The sequence below is a fragment of the Neovison vison genome, chromosome 11 (genome assembly GCF_020171115.1).
Source record: "Neovison vison isolate M4711 chromosome 11, ASM_NN_V1, whole genome shotgun sequence".
Lineage (NCBI taxonomy): Eukaryota > Metazoa > Chordata > Mammalia > Carnivora > Mustelidae > Neogale > Neogale vison.
The window spans coordinates 50,846,683-50,864,254 of record NC_058101.1 but is presented as its reverse complement, the minus strand read 5'-3'; the positions used below and the strand labels follow the sequence as shown (position 1 = coordinate 50,864,254).

Here is a 17,572-nt window from a genome sequence, read left to right as displayed (position 1 = left end):
GCTCTGTTCAGAACCTGTCGTAGTATCAAGAATAGACAGAACTTAAACCCAGAATTCTCAAGGAAGATGTCCTGAGACCTGGGAGGAAGCCCGCCTCTCCTCTGGAGTCTGGGCTGAATCCCTCCCATGTGGGAGAAAGTGACAGTTAACAGATGGATCCTGCAGCAGTGTATTCCTGGATGGCAAGACTTAATATTACACAAATGCCAATCCTTCACAAATTAATGCACAATGAAATTCAGTAAAAACATCTCTGGATTGGCTTTTAAATGTAGCATACAAATTTTTGATAGAAAATGTCTGGATAAAAGGATTCTGATCTTCACAGAAGAACTACCTGGGAACTTAAGCAAACAAACAAACAAAAAAAGGGTATCTGTCAATGAAAAGAACAATGAAAGAGATGCCCTTCTCTTTCCTGGCGTATAAGAGGGGACAGTGAATGTAGCCTCTGAAAAGGGTATTGCTGATGGAAGTGTAAATCACTGCTGTATTTTTAAAAAGGAACCTAGATGCAATTAAAGCGAACAACAGTATTTTTATGAGGCTTTTCTATGTGGAATTATGTGATTACTCAGATCTGGAAGACAAAGAGATGGCAGATGGAACTAAAACGAGGCCGGCTGTGAAGCTGCCAAGTGTTAAGACTGAGGAAAGGGTGCGTGGAGATTCCTTACACAATTGTCTCTAATGTTTGGTTTTTTTGCTTTGTTTTTTACAAGTTTGAAGACTCCATAATGGTAAGTTGAAAATAAAACTCTATCATACACCTATAGGACTTAAGCATAAAAAAAATAATGGCATCTTACAGGGATCATTAGATTCTAATTATTAGGTAATTTCATTCTAATCATTAGATATTATTAGCTATTTCCTCTTAAAAATCACAGAGGAAGGAATCACACTGAAGTGAGACATGCCATCCTCTCCGTAAATCCCAACACGAACCAATTTTCCCTCCAGTGTCGGAGCAAGGCTGGCTGAACACCAGAGTAACTGGCTTTGGTTTGGGAACCATAAAAACTTACACACGTTTTAAAACACTAGAGCCACACACCAGCTCTGAGATACTTACACAAAAGAAGCAAAAAGGTACTGAGAATGACAACCAGCACAGAAAAGTCATTACTCCCATGTCCTATCAGCTCCCTGAATGGAGAAGCCGGTGAACTATCTCCATCCATCCCCACGCCCACCTTCTACACTGTGGTTTCTTAATATCTTAATTTCTCTTTATTTACTTGACTTTTTGCTAAACAGATACATTTGAATGCCTGTAGGTAAAATATGCATGATGACGCATCACCTATGTATATACAAGAGATGTTTACCAGGGCCAATTTGTTAAAAGGAGGGGAAAACGCAATCAAATGGAATCTCCTGCAACAGAAGAATAATTGACTAAATTATAATCAGTTCTGTACTTGGAATATTCCGTAATTATTAACAAACATGAACTGTATCAACATGTCACCCTCTTGAAAAGAGATTAATGACATGCTGATAATTTTTTTCAATAAATTGCTGAGTATAGCACACACTTAAAGCTCTGTATGTATGCTTGTACCTTTGTGGGGGCAACAGAAAAATCTGAAAATGATCCACCAGATAACTAGTACAGGCCAGCTCACAATATATCTGAAGTGATGGAAGGGAGGTTTAACTTTTCCTTCAAATCTGTATGTGCTTTTATTACTTAATGATCTCAGTAATTGCTCAGTTGTATAAAGGAAGTTCTTACAAACATCACTCACTGATTATTTATTTTTTTAACATTATTTATTCATTTCAGACAGAGCACAAGCAGGGGGTGGGGCAAGGAGAGAGGGAGAAGCAGGCTCCCTGAGCCCCCTCCCCTGGGGGGTGGGTGTCGGGTGTCCTCAATCCCGGGACCCCAGCATTGTGACCTAAGTTGAAGGCAGATGCTTAACCAGCTAAGCCACCAGGGCATCCCCACTCACCAGTTATTTTTAACAGAAAAGTATTAAAGGTATAATTCTCAAAAATAAAAATTTACACTGATCAAAAAGGGGGAAAAAGAAAGCTTTTGATCTGTTAAGCTCCTAACAACCTCTCTGGAAATTAAGGTCCTAAGTAAAGGACAGATACTTCACAGAAGTTCATTTCTGGCTCCCCATCTTTGGTTTGGCAGTTATTTGCACTGTGGAGAGGGAGAGGGAGAGGGTAGGGACCTCTCAAGTTAGGTCTTCCCCTCTGAGACAGTTCTCCCCAGAAATTCTCCATCAACAAGGGCACAGATCCATACACAGAATTAATCAATACCCCCACATCCACGTCCACTGAAGCCTCAGCCATATTTAAAGTTATTTTTGCTTTCTGAATCTGAACTTCCAAAGCCACGACTTACTTCAAACCGATGAGAAGCATGGGCAAGAAGGCCACGGCCTGTCTGCCGAAGTCTCACCCAGGCCCTGGGGGGGCCTCCACTCCAGCCTCCTCGGCTAAGAAAGAGGCCCCACAAGTCCCAGATCCGAGGTTCCGAGGCAACCCAGAGAAACCAGCTGAAGAAGCAGTAAAGGAAGTATCTATAAAGAGTGATCCGCTCTGGATTCCCCCCTGCTCTACACCTGCTCTTCTGGGTGGGAGATAGGCTGGGCAAGAAATGCACTACATGCCAGACTGCTAACCAAATTCCCCCTTCCACTTGTTTGAGAAGATGCTCCTCTTCCCAGTGGGAAACACCGACTGTTATCAGCCTTCGCAACGAGCATACAGGCGGGCTCAGAAAGCCTAGAAATCTGCAGATCGGGGCTGTCCATACAGCACACTTGTCCACAGTTTCTTGATCCAGGACTCTAGACCTGTGTCAACCCAAATTACAATGAGCAACTCCACTGCAATGCTTCCCTGAAGTTACAAAGCGACCTCAAATGGCAATTTTTCTTAGAACAGTCTTTGAAGAATAGAAGGTCAGGTTTACTCCTGTATATGCCACAGACTGTTGCATTAAAAGAGCCACAGAGACCTATTGTTACATGGGCTACAAAATCACTCAACCAAATCTCAAGGTAGAGAACGTGGTAGTGCTATTCTACTGTTTTAATGATTCACCTGGCTAAATGTCCGGTCAAGCCTCACAACAGATATCACAGGATTAATAAAAATGTAAGTGATGAATCTAAGCTTTAAAACTCCCCCAAACTTCAGTTTCTGAGGCAGGAAAACAAAAAAAAAAAAAGTATAAGGAAGTACTCAAGTGGCCCTAATGTAATGACTGTCCCTTCTAGCACTTTTGCCTAAAGAACCCATCTTGCTGATGGGTCAATAATCCCTGGGCCACAGTTATAAATTCATCGGGAACTAACTGACATGGATGAAAAAGTAAACTCCAGACTCTTCTTCATTTCTTGAGTCACAGCTATCCAAAAATGTAACAGATTCTTTTCTTCATCAATGCTTCGTATTGCCAATTCTTTTCTTTTTTTTTTTTAAGATTTTATTTATTTATTTGAGAGAGGGACAGTGAGAAAGCATGAGCGAGGAGAAGGTCAGAGAGAGAAGCTGACTCCCCATGGAGCTGGGAGCCTGATGCAGGACTCGATCCCGGGACTCCGGGATCATGACCTGAGCCAAAGGCAGTCGTCCAACCATCTGAGCCACCAGGTGTGCCCATATTGCCAATTCTTATGCAGTCCTCAAAACCAAAAATGTAAGACTCTAAAGAAGAAACAACAGAAGCACTGAAATAAAATTGCTGCAATCCAGCCACAAAAAAAGAAAAATGCAATTGGTTTAATTAATTTCAAGTTATGAGCAAAGCTGTACACCAAATCAATCTTATACTTAAACACTTAAGTTTGGCCATGTATCTCTCCTCCCAAATTAAAAGGCTCACTGAAGGGGTGGCTAGATGGTTAAGCATCTGCCTTTGGCTCAGTTCACGATCCCAGGGTCCAGGGATCAAGCCCTGTATCTGGCTCCCTGCTCAGTGCAGAGCCTGCTTCTCCCTCTGTCTCTGCCATTCCCTCTGCCTGTGCTCTCTGCTCTCTCTGTCAAGAATATAAATAAAATCTTTTTTTTTTTTTAAAGGCTCACTGAAAAATACTGCAAGTTTGCTTAGAAGCAAGAGTATCTTGTGGTAGCCTAACAAGTGATCTGAAGTCCCCTCCCTTACTGCAAAGATGAAATAATCTCACTATTGAAGGCCCTAAGAGCTTTTTCAAGTTAACATGAATGAAGTTGAAGAAACATTCTGAAAAGCCACAGAAAGAACCAGGCACAGACAATCCTTGTAACTAGACCTTCGACCCTAAATTCCAAATTTCATCCTGCACCCTACTCGCAGACAACTAGTCTATAAAATAGGATTTTATGCCACTTTCCCAACATAAATGTCCTTCAGTGGCTTCCTATTGTTAAATCAGTTCTAAGCCTCTGTCTGCCTTTCATATGCTCCCATACAAAGTTCTATTAAAGATAATCAGCCTTATTTCTAGTCACTCCCAAACAGAGCTTCCTCATTTTAAAAATAAAATAAAAATGTATTTGATGGCTTCTACAAAGTTCTTCTGCATTTATATGTAAATTATAAGAGAGGGATACAGATCATTCAAACTCTAATTAATCTTTATAAAAACTTTGAGGTACTGAGAACCTCACAGATGAAAAAAAAAGAAAAGCTCAGGAAAGTGGGTTCACCCCAAATCGCAAAGTCAGAGGCCTGACTCAAATGGTGATTTTACTCTTCATGCCTACGGCTTTCCCCTTGACACCGGCTTTGCTCTCACTTCCACCTTTACGCATCATTGGCTCCGCTTCTTTTCCTTTCTAACTAATCCAATCTTTGCAATCTCTGCACCATCAGCTTAGGTTTTGCCCCTTCCAGGAAACTGATCCAGACCAGGAACGCTTCTGACCCATCTCTCCCAACATGAACATGTTCTCTAAGGCACATACACCGACTGGCTCTCTGCGTGTGTGTGCGCGCGCGCGCGTGCGCACATAATACACAATATTATGTTCTGATGACATTATATCCCCAAGATTGAATTTCCAGCTCCTTAGCTCCTTCTCCTTCCATGATCCTGACAGCTGCTACTTTACTATCAGACATATCACAGGTGTCTATAAATGTCTGGGTACCAGTTCACATGTTTTCTTGTATTTTAATGGAAAAGACGTACTTACAGCCTAACCAGATTGGTGAGTCCTCGAAATATGTCTGCATTCAGACATCCTATTCGATTGTTTGTCAGATCCCTAAAGAGAAAAGGGAAAAAAGTGTCTTCAATTAGTTCTCTTGGATGAAGGTTTCCTATGTTCAATATTCAAGAACAGCACCCAGGTATCATGCAGGATCTTTGTTTTCAGCACCCTTGAGGAGTTTACCTACTTCAGTGAGTTAAGGGGAACACTGAGAGAACAAAATAGTCCTTGCTCTCACCGACTTCTGCCGCGTACAGACTAAGCACTAATTACAGTGCCCTCTATATTTCAAGCATTTATTCCTGTAAAATGACTCACGATAAAACTGGAGTGGTAAAAATGAGACTCTATCTATCTTACTGTCTGTGAAAGAATGCCTTAGATGACCTACACCGTTCATTATGCTGGGGAGTTAGGGACAGAGCCCAGTCGCAGTGAACATCAGACAGACAAAAGAAAAAGGGACAAATTACCAAAATGCTGGAACTTTTATTTCTTAAGAATTCCTGAAACTTAATGCTTTCTGATGTCATCCCTTAAATAGTCAGTTTTAACTGTAATGAGAAAACTGAGTTTGCTTTTACCTCACAGATCTATGATTTAGTCTCCAAACCAGATTACCTTTTCTAGGTAACAGCCTAATAATTTTTCCCCATCACGCTAAACTTTTTTTTTCTTTTTTTTTTTAAGATTTCTTTATTTTAAAGACAGAGAGAAAGAGAGGGAGGGAGAGAGAAGGGGCAGAGGGAGAAAGAGAATCCCCAGCAGACTCCCCATTAAGCATGGAGCCCGAGGAGAGGCTCAATTCCATGACCCTGAGATCATGACCTGAGCCGAAATCAAGAGTCAGACACTTAACCGACTGAGTCATGTGGGCGCCCCACTCTTAACTTTTTTTAAAAAGATTTTATTTATTTCTTTATTTGAGAGAGAGAAAGAGAGAGTAAACATGAGGAACGGGGAGGGCAGAGGGAGAAGCAAACTTCCCGCTGAACACGGAGCCCCACGCAGGGCTCACGGCTAGAACCCTGAGATCATGACCTGAGCAGAGTCAGAAGCTAACCAATTGAGCCATATTCTTATGTTACTTTCTAAATATGGTTTTTCTTTTATTACTTTCCAAATATTTTTTTCTCCTCAATCCAAGTAGCTTTTTCCTTTTATCTACAAAAAATGTTTAGTAGAGATAAATGAAATAAATGAAAATTTCTGTAACCTTCAAGTAAGACAGCATGGCTTTCAGCAATTTTTCCATCACTAGATTTACTAAGCTGTATCTAAGAAAACCCCAAAACAATGAATCTTAATTTTTATCAGTTCCTCCTCAGGAATTACTCATCCCTTGGATTTTGATAAGAGAATTAAAGCAAGATTCTAAACAAAACTTTCAACAATATTTTTATCACCTTTTCCTTCAATGTCCATATTATTCTTTGTAGTGGAAAAGTACCTGTTCTTTGAGTCATGCTTTGAGTTACTCTTTAGAGAAGCAATTTGCACCACCCATTTCTGAACTAAAATTGTTGGGTTCTAAATTGTATAACTTGATAACAGCAGAAACTGTATTAGCTGGACAAGAAACCAGAAATGATAATGACAGAACATCTGAATCGAATACCTACGCACTAAGTTTCTCTCCAAGGTATTCTGAAACCTAGCTCAGGTAATCCTGAGTTTCCCTAAATTTCAAAGCTCTGCCTTTCCTATCTTATAGCAACTTTTGATTAAAAAAAAACTTAAGCAATACGAAACATTACCCGCGCGTGCTGTGACTCCAGGCTCCTGCTCCTCAGAATATTAAAGTGAGGTATGTAATCCGATGGGACTTTTTTTTAATTCCAGCTGATTTTCCTTTTATTTCTGGGTTTTACTGTTTAAGAAAATTAGGCATCATTTTGTGAATTGCTGCTTAAACAAGCATTTCTGGGCTCAATTCATTATCTTGTTTCACTTCTGAGCTTTAACTGGTGTAATTACCACTGATTCTTTGGGAAACAATTTCATTATAGCTATACCTATTTAAAATGGTATTTAGGTATTGATAATGGGTTTTATTTAGATTGAGAATCTGCCTGAATTTGTTGATAAAGCAAAAGAGAAAGTGAATAGGTCTAGGTTTTACCTACTTTTGGTAGTTTATCCTTCAGAAAGCCACTTAATCTTCCGGATTCAAATTATCTATAAAATAAAGGCCAAGGCCTGCTACACTTACCAAAAAAGCTTTATGTGTGCTGTCGAGTGAGAGGCACAATTGGAATGAATGATTTAGAGCCTCATAAGAAAGAGTGCCTATATCCACAAGCAACCAGCAAACATGAATACCACAGAATATCTTTGTATCTCATTGAGTTTACATATAGGACTCTCTCAGCTTGCAAGCCATATACCCTAAGTCCCATTACACGTCAGCTGTTTGAAATTAAGAATGTATTTTCCAGTGGGAAGAATATTATAAATGGCAATTACCTTCCTAGGCAAGAACACAAGAGACTACTTAACATGTAATGCAGTGAAAGGACGCTCAGGCAGTGCTAGGGACGATACCAGTAATTAAATGCTACTGAACAAGAAATTTATTTATTTATTTCAGATGGAAGTACTTGAGAAATTATTTACTAAAGGATGGAGAACTGGGTAGAGAACCAAAGATCTTCTGCATATCCTTAAAACATCCTGATGAAACAGCTTTGTATTAGCAGTCAAGTTCCCTTCAACCTGTATCTCAACGTGAAGATATTATTAGCATGTTATGCTCCTAAAAAGAGCTTCCCTCTCAAAAAGCTGGAAATAAAGGGGGGCCAATCACAAAGGGAGAGAATAAGTTGTCTGTCTTGTCTGGCAATATGACATCACATCCCTCTCACAGGGAGTCAGGGGGAAGCTAGAGGAAAAGATATTCTAGAAGCTCCCAAACACTAGCATCAGAATTGTCAGGAGGGCCAAAAAAACAAAGACAGTTTGGCCTCAGCCCCAGTTTCTTTTCTTTTTTTCTTTCTTTTCTTTTTTTTTTAAAGATTTTATTTATTTGACAGAGAGACAGCAAGAGAAAGAGAGTGCGCAAGCAAGCAAGCACAAGCAAGCGGGGCAGCAGAGGGAAAAGCAGGCTTCCCGCTGAGCAGGGAGCCCAATGTGGCATTCCATCCCAGGACCCTGAGACCATGACCTGACCTGAAGGCAGACCCTTAACGACTGAGCCACCCAGGCGTCCCTCAGCCCCAGTTTCTGATTCAGTGGGTGCAACACCCACACTCCGGCTTCCTGCTTGAGGCCTCCTCTTCCCACCCTGATTCAAACTGACCCATCCAAACACGGTGCCCGTGTGCCTCTGGGGAGGAGCACAAAGAAAGGGACTCAAGGTCATCAACAAGCTCAGTACACAGCTGCCCCTCCTCCCCCGGGGCTGGTGTGGCAGCCTGACCATGGCCCTGCTCCACACCCTCGGCTGTGTCAGGCCGGGGAGTCCCAGCGGCTCTCAGCTGCTGCGCTCTAGCTAGGGCTCCCTCTCCCGGTAAGTAGGGTCCACGTCCACATCCAGGCTCCTGGGGTACACAGGATCCCACCCGGCTGCCAACCCCTTGAGGTGCCCCGGAGTTACCCCCAGATCTCTGGAGCCGAGCGCACCACTGGACCCCCACAGTAGACTTCATTTTTATTCAACGGAACGGATGCTGCTCCGTCTCACCACCGGATCTCACCGCTGGACCCAATTACTACTGTTGCCGGGCTCTACACCAAGTAGAGCGGAATGGCGGCTCGCCTCCAGCACTTCGGCTCCCCACCCAGAACTGCAGTCTGCATTAACGCCACTGCCCCGCTCCAGACGGGCCTGTTTTTCTGAGCTGCCTCATTAAAAAGCCTTAACTGGAAAACAATGGAGAGCAGAGTGTACAGGGAAGAAAACAGATCCAGGGCAAGACCTCCTGAGACAACCCAGAGCGTCCGGAGCGCAACAATGTCTGATGAAAACAATGAACCGCCACCCTGTGGCCTCAAGAAAAACCATGGTCGTAATGTCCCCTCCTACAGAGTCTGACTGAAATTTCAAACAATGTTACACAGTGAAGGGAGAATCCTTTAACCCCTGCGACGTCTCATCTAGAATTCTGAACACTAGGACTGACCAAGACAGGGCATTGAGAGGAGAGCTTCAGAGGATACATTTTAGATGAAAAAAAAAATTATATTTGCATAAATAATATTTTTTAAATAAGCAAAAATAGCATAGCCAACTCTAACAACCGGACCTGACTGTAAAAAGGAAGGAGTCTGGAAGGACAGAATCATAGATACAAGATGTTAAAAGTATTAGGAGGGAAAGTCCTTGTCAGCATTTAACTGTCTTGGCATGATTCAACTCAGAGCAAACGTAGCTTATTTTATTATACAAACAACACGGGAAACAAAGACAACAGGAAACAAACAAACAAAAAACACAAAAAACAAAACCAGGCACCCTCAATACTTCATAAACATTAAATAGTAAGAGAGCATGAGAGAGACATCTGGCCAGCTCAGTCTGTAGAGCAGGTGACTCTTGACCCCAAAGTTGTGAGTTTGAGCCCCATGTTGGGCATAGAGGTTATTTAAAAATAAATTCTTTAAGTAAATAAATAGGGGTGCCTGGGTGGCTCAGTGGTTAAAGCCTCTGCCTTCAGTTCGGGTCACGATCCCAGGGTCCTGGGGTCGAGCCACGTGTCAGACTCTCTGCTCAGCGGGGAGCCTGCTTCCCCCCTCTTTCTCTCTGCCTGCCTCTTTGCCTACTCATGATCTCTGTCTGTCAAATAAATAAAATCTTAAAAATAATAATAAACAAACAAACAAAGGGGCATGATAGAACAACAACAAAAAAAAAAATGGAGAGAGAGAGAGACAGGGACAGAGGAAGGGCTGATTGTTAAGAAGAATGAAAGCATCATCTCATCCCCAACATCCTCTGTCCCCAATTGTGTGCACTTGCATGATTTCTCCTTCCTGCCATCAGAAACATTCTGAAACACAATTCTGATGTCAACTCCATATTCGAAAAGTCCCACTAGCCCCACGCTGTCTAAAGACACTCAAAGTTCCTTAACCTGGCAGGTCATTTCAGGCCAACAAGAGCCTAATCTCTCTGTGACCAGACTGCATTCCACTTTATACTTCATGCTCTGGCTCCACACCAACATCCACTCTGCTTAGAATGCCCATCTTGTTATTTTTCGATATGCAGGACTCATCCCTCGGGAGCAAGGTCAGATTGGAAGGTCTACTCCTGTGGCAGACCCCTCCCCCCCGCCCAGGTGACCCTCTCCCTTCCTTGGCACGTTCTAAGGATGGCTTTATCTGTGACAGCTCCCATGTGTGTGTGGTAGGGCTATTTCCATTAACTAGAGTTGCTCCGAAGAGTCTGTAGGCTCTTCCCAACAAGTCAGGCCATGGTAAGCAGCCAGCACTTAATAGTAAGAAATGTCTTTCGAAGGAATAAGGGATGGTGGGACAGTCCACAGGGCTCGAGTGTAGGACAACCTCGCCAATAGGAGAATGTTCACAGGCAGCTGTGGAAAACACATAAAAAGGAGTGAAGGGGCACCTGGGTGGCTCAGTGGGTTAAAGCCTCTGCTTTCGGCTCAGGTCATGGTCCTAGGGTCCTGGGATCGAGCCCCGCGTAGGGCTCTCTGCTCGGCAGGGAGCCTGCTTCCCTCTCTCTCTATCTGCCTCTCTGCCTGTTTGTGATCTCTGTCTGTCAAACAAATAAAATCTTTAAAAAAAAAAAAAAAAAGGAGTGAAGAGTTGTTTAGCTTCAGAAATAATAAAAATTGCTTGTAGGTTTTGAAATAATAACACGCAGATAAAGTATACATGCAAAAAGCAAGACTTTAAACCATTAATAGAAAGGGGCCTCAAATGATACGCAAATACAACAGAGTTTGCACGCATTCATACCTTGAAAATCCACTATGCATGACATATGATCATCACCGGCAAAGCCAGTACAGTAATCATTTCCTTAGTGTAAGAAGGACTCAACCATCTATCATCAAACAAATCAAATTACTGCACAAATTAACCACTTTCTACACTACCTATATTAAATATTCCTTTTTCTATCATGGACCTAGACAATAAACTAAAAATTGTTTAAAATCCATTTCTTTTAATCATGTTAAAATTTGAAGGAGGGTAACAGCTCCTTATAAAAGGAACAGTCCAGGGATGCGTAGGTGCTTCCTTGGTCAGCTTTTTGATTGTGGCTCAGGTCATGAAACTCTTGATTTCAACTTGGGTCATGATCTCAAGGTTGTGAGATGGAGATCTATGTCCTGCGCTCAGGGCAGAGTCTGCTTGTCCCTCCCCCTCTGCTCCTCCCCTGCTCAGGCTTCCGGGCACACACGCTCTCTCTCTCTCTCTCATGCATACTCTACCTCACTGTAAAATAAATAAAACCTTCAAAAAGAAAAAAAGAAAGAAAGAAAGAAAAATAAAAGAACAGTTCAAATTTGTAGGCAAGCAATTCAAATACTTACAATCTTTTTAGCGATGAAAGTCCCCAAAAGGCACCTGGATCTATACTACTAATGAGATTATTTCGGAGGTCCCTGTTAAAAACAGAATAAAAGTTATCACTTATAAGCACTATAACAAATATTTAGGCAAACTACAGATACCTGCCACACAGAAAACAACAATACTGGGAGGAAATCAACACCAAAAAGGTTAACCTCTATAGCAAGTGGCACAGCCAGAATTCAAATTCAAGAAATCTGATTCCAAAGCCATTTGTTTTGGTCAATATAATAAAGGCACATACAAAAAAGGATATATATGTCCCTATATCGTTTGAATTCAAAGTTATGGCCACACCATGATCCTATATATTCTTTCTACAATTTTATTCTTAGTATGTTATACTTGAGTTTTATCAAAACAAATCAGAGATTTGAGAACACAATTAAACTGAATTTTTAAAAACCATCTTCTAAAATATACACTCTTAAAATTCATGTCATTTCATTTTTCATATTTTTCATCTTTTCCCTCCCTGGGCTTCTACAGTTAGGATTCCTATAAAATAAAAATGTGATCATTCAAAAAAAAATAATAAATAAATAAATAAATAAATAAATAAAAAAGAAAAAATAATGAATACTGTTTTTCTGAAAATAAATAAATTGGAAAAAAAAATGTGATCATTCACAACATGTAGCTCAAAGCAAAGCTCCAGCAGCCCCCAAGGCTAGGGCATCTGAGGGCAGTCTCCATCTACTCCCACTCCTGTGCACAGCCCTACCATGTCAGCACACCGCCACCAGGGGCCAGTGGCGAGCGCCGGAGCTGTAGCCCTCAACCGGTGAGGATCTGGGCCTCTTGCTAAGGCTGCTGCTCTCTGGTGGGAGCCTGGGCCCAGCTTGGGGCCCAAGTGGCCCCACACAAATGTTCACAGGGGTCTCAAAGATAGCAGACAGTCAACTACAGGAGCACTCAGAAACAGAACAGTGGCCCACTGTCCCTGACCACATTCATGCCAGTGGCTGGCCCACTCTTGAGCTTTGTCACACCCTTGAGGGGGACTCACTCAGAACCTTGCCTGCTGAAGCCAGGAGTGGCTTCCTGTCACCTCTCAGGCACCTGGCATCAGACTATGCACAGAAACTCTTTGCAACTTCTCTTGTCCTTCCCTTCTCCCTTCTTTACCTAACAGTGGCAACACCTTGGTGTTATAAGGAAGTGTGTGACATCTCCTTATAAATATACATGGCATAGGGCTGCACACAGAGTTGGTGAAACCATCCAGAACCGCAAAGCAACGCCCACTACAAACCACCTCACCAGGTCCTCTAGTCCCTTACTTACTGGAGACTTAAAAGTCTTCCTAGAGGTACCTGGGTGGCTCAGTGGGTTAAAGTCTCTGCCTTCAGCTCAGGTCATGACCCCAGGGGCCTGGGATAGAGCCCCATGTCAGGCTCTCTGCTCTGTGGGGAGCCTGCTTTCCTCTCTCTCTGCCTGCCTCTCTGCCTACTTGTGATCTCTGTCAAATAAATAAATAAAATCTTTTAAAAAAAATTTATAAATAAATAAATAAAAGGCCTTCCTAGAAGTGTGTCTTGAGCCACCGGTGCCACCTGTTAGCATGACACTGATGTGACATGTCTCTGGGATCTTCTATAATGATTGCCCCATCATGGGATGTTAGCCTGAGCCCAAACAGTCTATAAACTAGAGAAAAATCCAGCGTGTACCTTTTTCAAACCACACCAACTCAGAAAGTGTCTGACTTTTCTTGTCTACCTGTGCTGAAGAGAAGCACCCCAAGGAAGTCTTACTGTAGTGTGCACTGACCCATACTATTTTCTTCCATCCAGTGAAAGGAAGTGCATTCAATTTTACCATCACATCAGCTAATGAAAACTACCTGATGTATGGCCTGCTTCATAGCATGCTCTTTTTTTTCTAATGGTTCATTCAAAGTATTGATAGATACTAATGACAACACTGGGTTTAGTTTCTGAACAGGTTTCCTGAAAACTTCACAAAAACATCCTGATGAGACTGGCCATCTGCCCTTCGTGGCAGCGGTCATTTATTTACTGTTAAGTCTGGCATCCTTTTTTTTTTTTTTTTTTTAAGATTTTATTTATTTATTTGACGGAGTGAGAGAGAGCACAAGCCGCAGGAGTAGCAGAGGGAGAAGCAGGCTCCCAACTGAGGAGGGAGCCTGCTGTCGGAGCCTATCCCAAAACCTCAGGATCACGACCTAAGCCAGTGGCAGACACTTACCCAACTGAGCCACCCAGGCACCCCAAGTCCAGCATTCTTGCTGTGTCACTGACACTGGCTTCCCACACTGGCCATGCTGTTTAATACATGGTGACAGACACTGGTCAGAACACCTCAAGAACACTTCTCTGGAAGTAAGTGCAGTCTGTGAACCCCGGAAGCATCATGCTCCACAGCAAATCCCGCTCCCCCTTTCTGGAGTCTTACTCCCAGAGTCACACACCTAGTATTCTTGGTGGGGTGGGGGGGGGCAGAACCGCCATTCCACTCTCCTCCCCAAATCAGAGCCCTATTTGTCTAAATAATACTGAACCCCCAGTATGTTATAACTCTTAAGAGAAAATAAATAAATAACTGGGGCACCTGGATGACTCAGTCAGTTAAGAATCACCCTTCGGCTCAGGTCGGGATTCCAGGATCCTGGGATCGAGCCCCGCAAAGGGCTCCTTGCTCAGCAGTATGTTTCCTTTTCCCTCTTCCTCTGCAACTCCCCCTGCGTGGGTACTCTCTCTCTAATAAATAAAATCTTAAAAAAAAAAATAACCATTAAGCATAAAATCTATGCTCTGATTACCATTACTAAGTATTTCATTGATCAGAACTCAGATTTGCTATTCCACAAGAAAACAGCTTTGTCAATGCTGGCAGCTGACCTAACTTTTTGGGTTTGGGTTTCTGTTTTGTTTTGGGTTTTTTTTTGTTGTTGTTTTTGTTTTGTTTTGTTTTGTTTTGGTACCATAGCCTCTAAGATATTTTTTTTCAATAAAGTAAGCGAAAATATCTAAACAGGCCAGGTAGCTTCACAAAATGGAACTGGACAGTAACAAAAGTTTCAAGAGATATTCAGGTAAACTCACCAATCCTACCCTTCTCTCTGAATTTCTAATAAGCTTTTAAGTTCTCCTATTAACTAAGGAGTAAAGAAAGAGATGTCCTTGGTGTAGCAACTTGAAGAGAAAAAGAAAACCAGGCAGAAAATAAGTTCCCTGCTACAAATGCCACGGCCTCAGCATCCCTTATCCCCAAAACCTGCCGGGGGCCCAAAAGGCTCCGGAGGCAGACAGCAAGCCTAGGATGGCTGCCCCCTGACCCGCCATTCTGTCCTGCAGCCTTTCTCTCAGCTGGCTGACTCCTAAGAGCCACTCCAGGGAAGTCAGAACTGAAGGGCGTAAGGGACGCAGAGAAGAACCGTCGCCCCATGAGAGAGGGGAGCAAGAGCAGCCCGGCCTCCAGGAGGATAAGGATGAAGTGTGCTCCACCAGGAAGGCACCACACACCGCCCCTCTCGTTGTCCCACTCCCTGATCTGTGAGATTTCTCGGACCACCACTCAAATGAACCACCTGAACCCAAAATTCCATCTCAGGACCTGCTCCTGGGAAAACCCAGATGAAGACACTGGCCCACTAACATGAAAGCCCCCAGCGCCAGGCCAAGCATGCACATCTAGGGCACAGACCTCAGGAGACTCTACCCACCCGCTCTGTTTTGAGGGCCAGAGGAGAAAGGGGAAGACTGTCAGTCATTGAAAAATTCAAAACCTTAAAAAATAAATAAATAAATAAAATGCATTCCTATTGGCGGGGAGAAAATTCAAAACCTTTAGAGTAGGTGGAGGTAAGGAAGGAAAGCATATAAGAAAGGTTGCAGAATTTAACAATGATAACTCAAACTATGACTGCTATCAATTATTTTATGTTTAATTGCTGTGCTAAACATTTTTTTTAGGTTTTGGGTTTTTTGGTTTTTTTTTTTAAGGTTTTTTTTTGCTGTCTTTTCCCTTGCACTGTAGAGAAGCACACCTACTTCTCTCATAGACCATCTGGTACAGACAGTGCTCCAGAATCTCCAACACCACTCTTCCAGGTATGGCCCTGGATCAACCTCCAACCAGGTTTTTTAAACACTGTAGTCTTAGTAACTTGGCAGGATTACATGAACCCGGTCCAACTAAACCTAGGGCCTGGGGCAGTGGAGAAGAGATAGATGGAGACATGGAATGGCCACTTCCACTGGTTTAATTAGAGGTCAAGAGGTAACCCCAAGACCCTCTTGCTACCATGATTTAAGAGCCTGTGTAGGGGGCACCTGGTTGGCTCAGTAGATCAAGTATGTAACTCCTGACCTCAGGGTCATGAATTTAAGCCTTGTGTTGGATGCAGAGCTTACTTTAAAAATAAATAAATAAATAAGAGCCTGTCTAATGAAGCCAAAAGATAGGAAAAGAATTAATGCTGAGCCCCTGGATCCAGCCAAGCCTGAAGTCCAGCTCTAACTCTCTGGTCTCCTCAGTTACACAAATCACTAATTTCAGCAAGTTGGTATCTATCACCTACCATTCCATTAAGCTCTCAGAATCAATCCCAAAAGATAGGATTCTGGCTGCAGATAAAAAACTCACATGCAAAAAGATGATGAAACTAGGCCCAATTCTGAGTGGCTAAGCCAGAAGTCAGGATTTAAACACATCTTTCTGACTGACAATAGTGGAGATTTACTAAAGGAACTGAGTACAGATAACGCAAACATGCCAAGAAATTGGCAATGGTTAAATCAAAGTGCTAGAGATACCATTCTTTCAAATTCTCTGCATGTTTGATAACTTTTATTCATTGAAAAAAGCTACTAGATGTGGTACTGTCCAGGCCTTCCAGCCTTGTGGGAAAGCCATTCACCGCTCCCTCCTCCTCGCCATCATCACCCCCACACAGTGCTGGCTGCTGTCCTTGCTCCTCTCATCTACTCTCCATTTAAAGCAATTTTCCTGGGGTGGCTGGGTGGCTCAGTCAATTACATGTCTGCCTTCAGCTCAGGTTGTGATCCCGGGGTCCTGGGATCAAGTCCTGTGCTGGGCTCCCTGCTCAGCAGAGAATCTGCTTCTCCCTCTCCCTCTGCCACTCCCCACTACTTGTGCTCTAGCTTACACTCTCACTCTCTCTCTCAAATCAATGAAGAATCTTTTAAAAATAAATAAATAAATAAAGTGATCTTCCCAAGCATAAAACTGAACATGTACTGGTTAAAACCTCTAAGAGCTTCAGCTCCCTCAGAATAAAGTCCAGACTCTTTAAAGTAACTTACAAGCCCCTCCACGGCCCTGGCCCTACCTGACGTCCCATTCTGCTCCACACTTTTCTTTAACACTTAGGCAGCCTTTCTCTCTTCATATTACTAGTCAGATTTCAAGACATTTTTAGAAAGAGTCCTATTTCTCTCACCTCCAGACCTTGGCACACGGTTGCTCTGTCCTTGACATACACACTCTCCCCCAGCATCTATCCTCACCTCTATCCTGGTTTTCTTGCCTGACTCACGCCTACAAATCCTTTACACCTTGAACAGCATTCCTCTTTCAAAAAAAAAAAAATTCTCTGAATAACAGTGCCCTGTATTTTCTCTGCTGTGGCCCTTGTCACTCTCTACTGATTGCTTAAACCACCTTCACGGAGAGAACAAAGCTCCACCCAGGCAGGGTCTACGTCCATCTATTCAGTTGAGAGGGACTGACAGACATTACAGAGTGCAGATGGACATGGCTATGGTCTGGATGTTTGTGTCCTCCCAAAATTCGTATTTTGAAATCCTAACTCCCAAAGTGATGGAATTATGAGGCGGGGCCTCTGAGAGGTGATTAGGTCATGAGAGCCAAGATC

The 17,572-nt window shown here is 42.7% G+C and overlaps 1 protein-coding gene across 1 annotated transcript in view; it reads right to left on the bottom strand.

The window, feature by feature from the left end:
• The window catches only part of ADGRA3 (adhesion G protein-coupled receptor A3), a 128,461-nt gene that overhangs the window by 65,886 nt on the left and 45,003 nt on the right, over window positions 1-17,572 (bottom strand). Inside the window, exons 3-4 of the mRNA XM_044225899.1 lie at window positions 11,670-11,741; window positions 5,149-5,220 (exon numbers count right to left, since the gene is read on the bottom strand). Of these exons, the coding sequence (XP_044081834.1) occupies window positions 5,149-5,220; window positions 11,670-11,741 (144 nt within the window). The remainder of the gene's footprint in view (window positions 1-5,148; window positions 5,221-11,669; window positions 11,742-17,572) is intronic.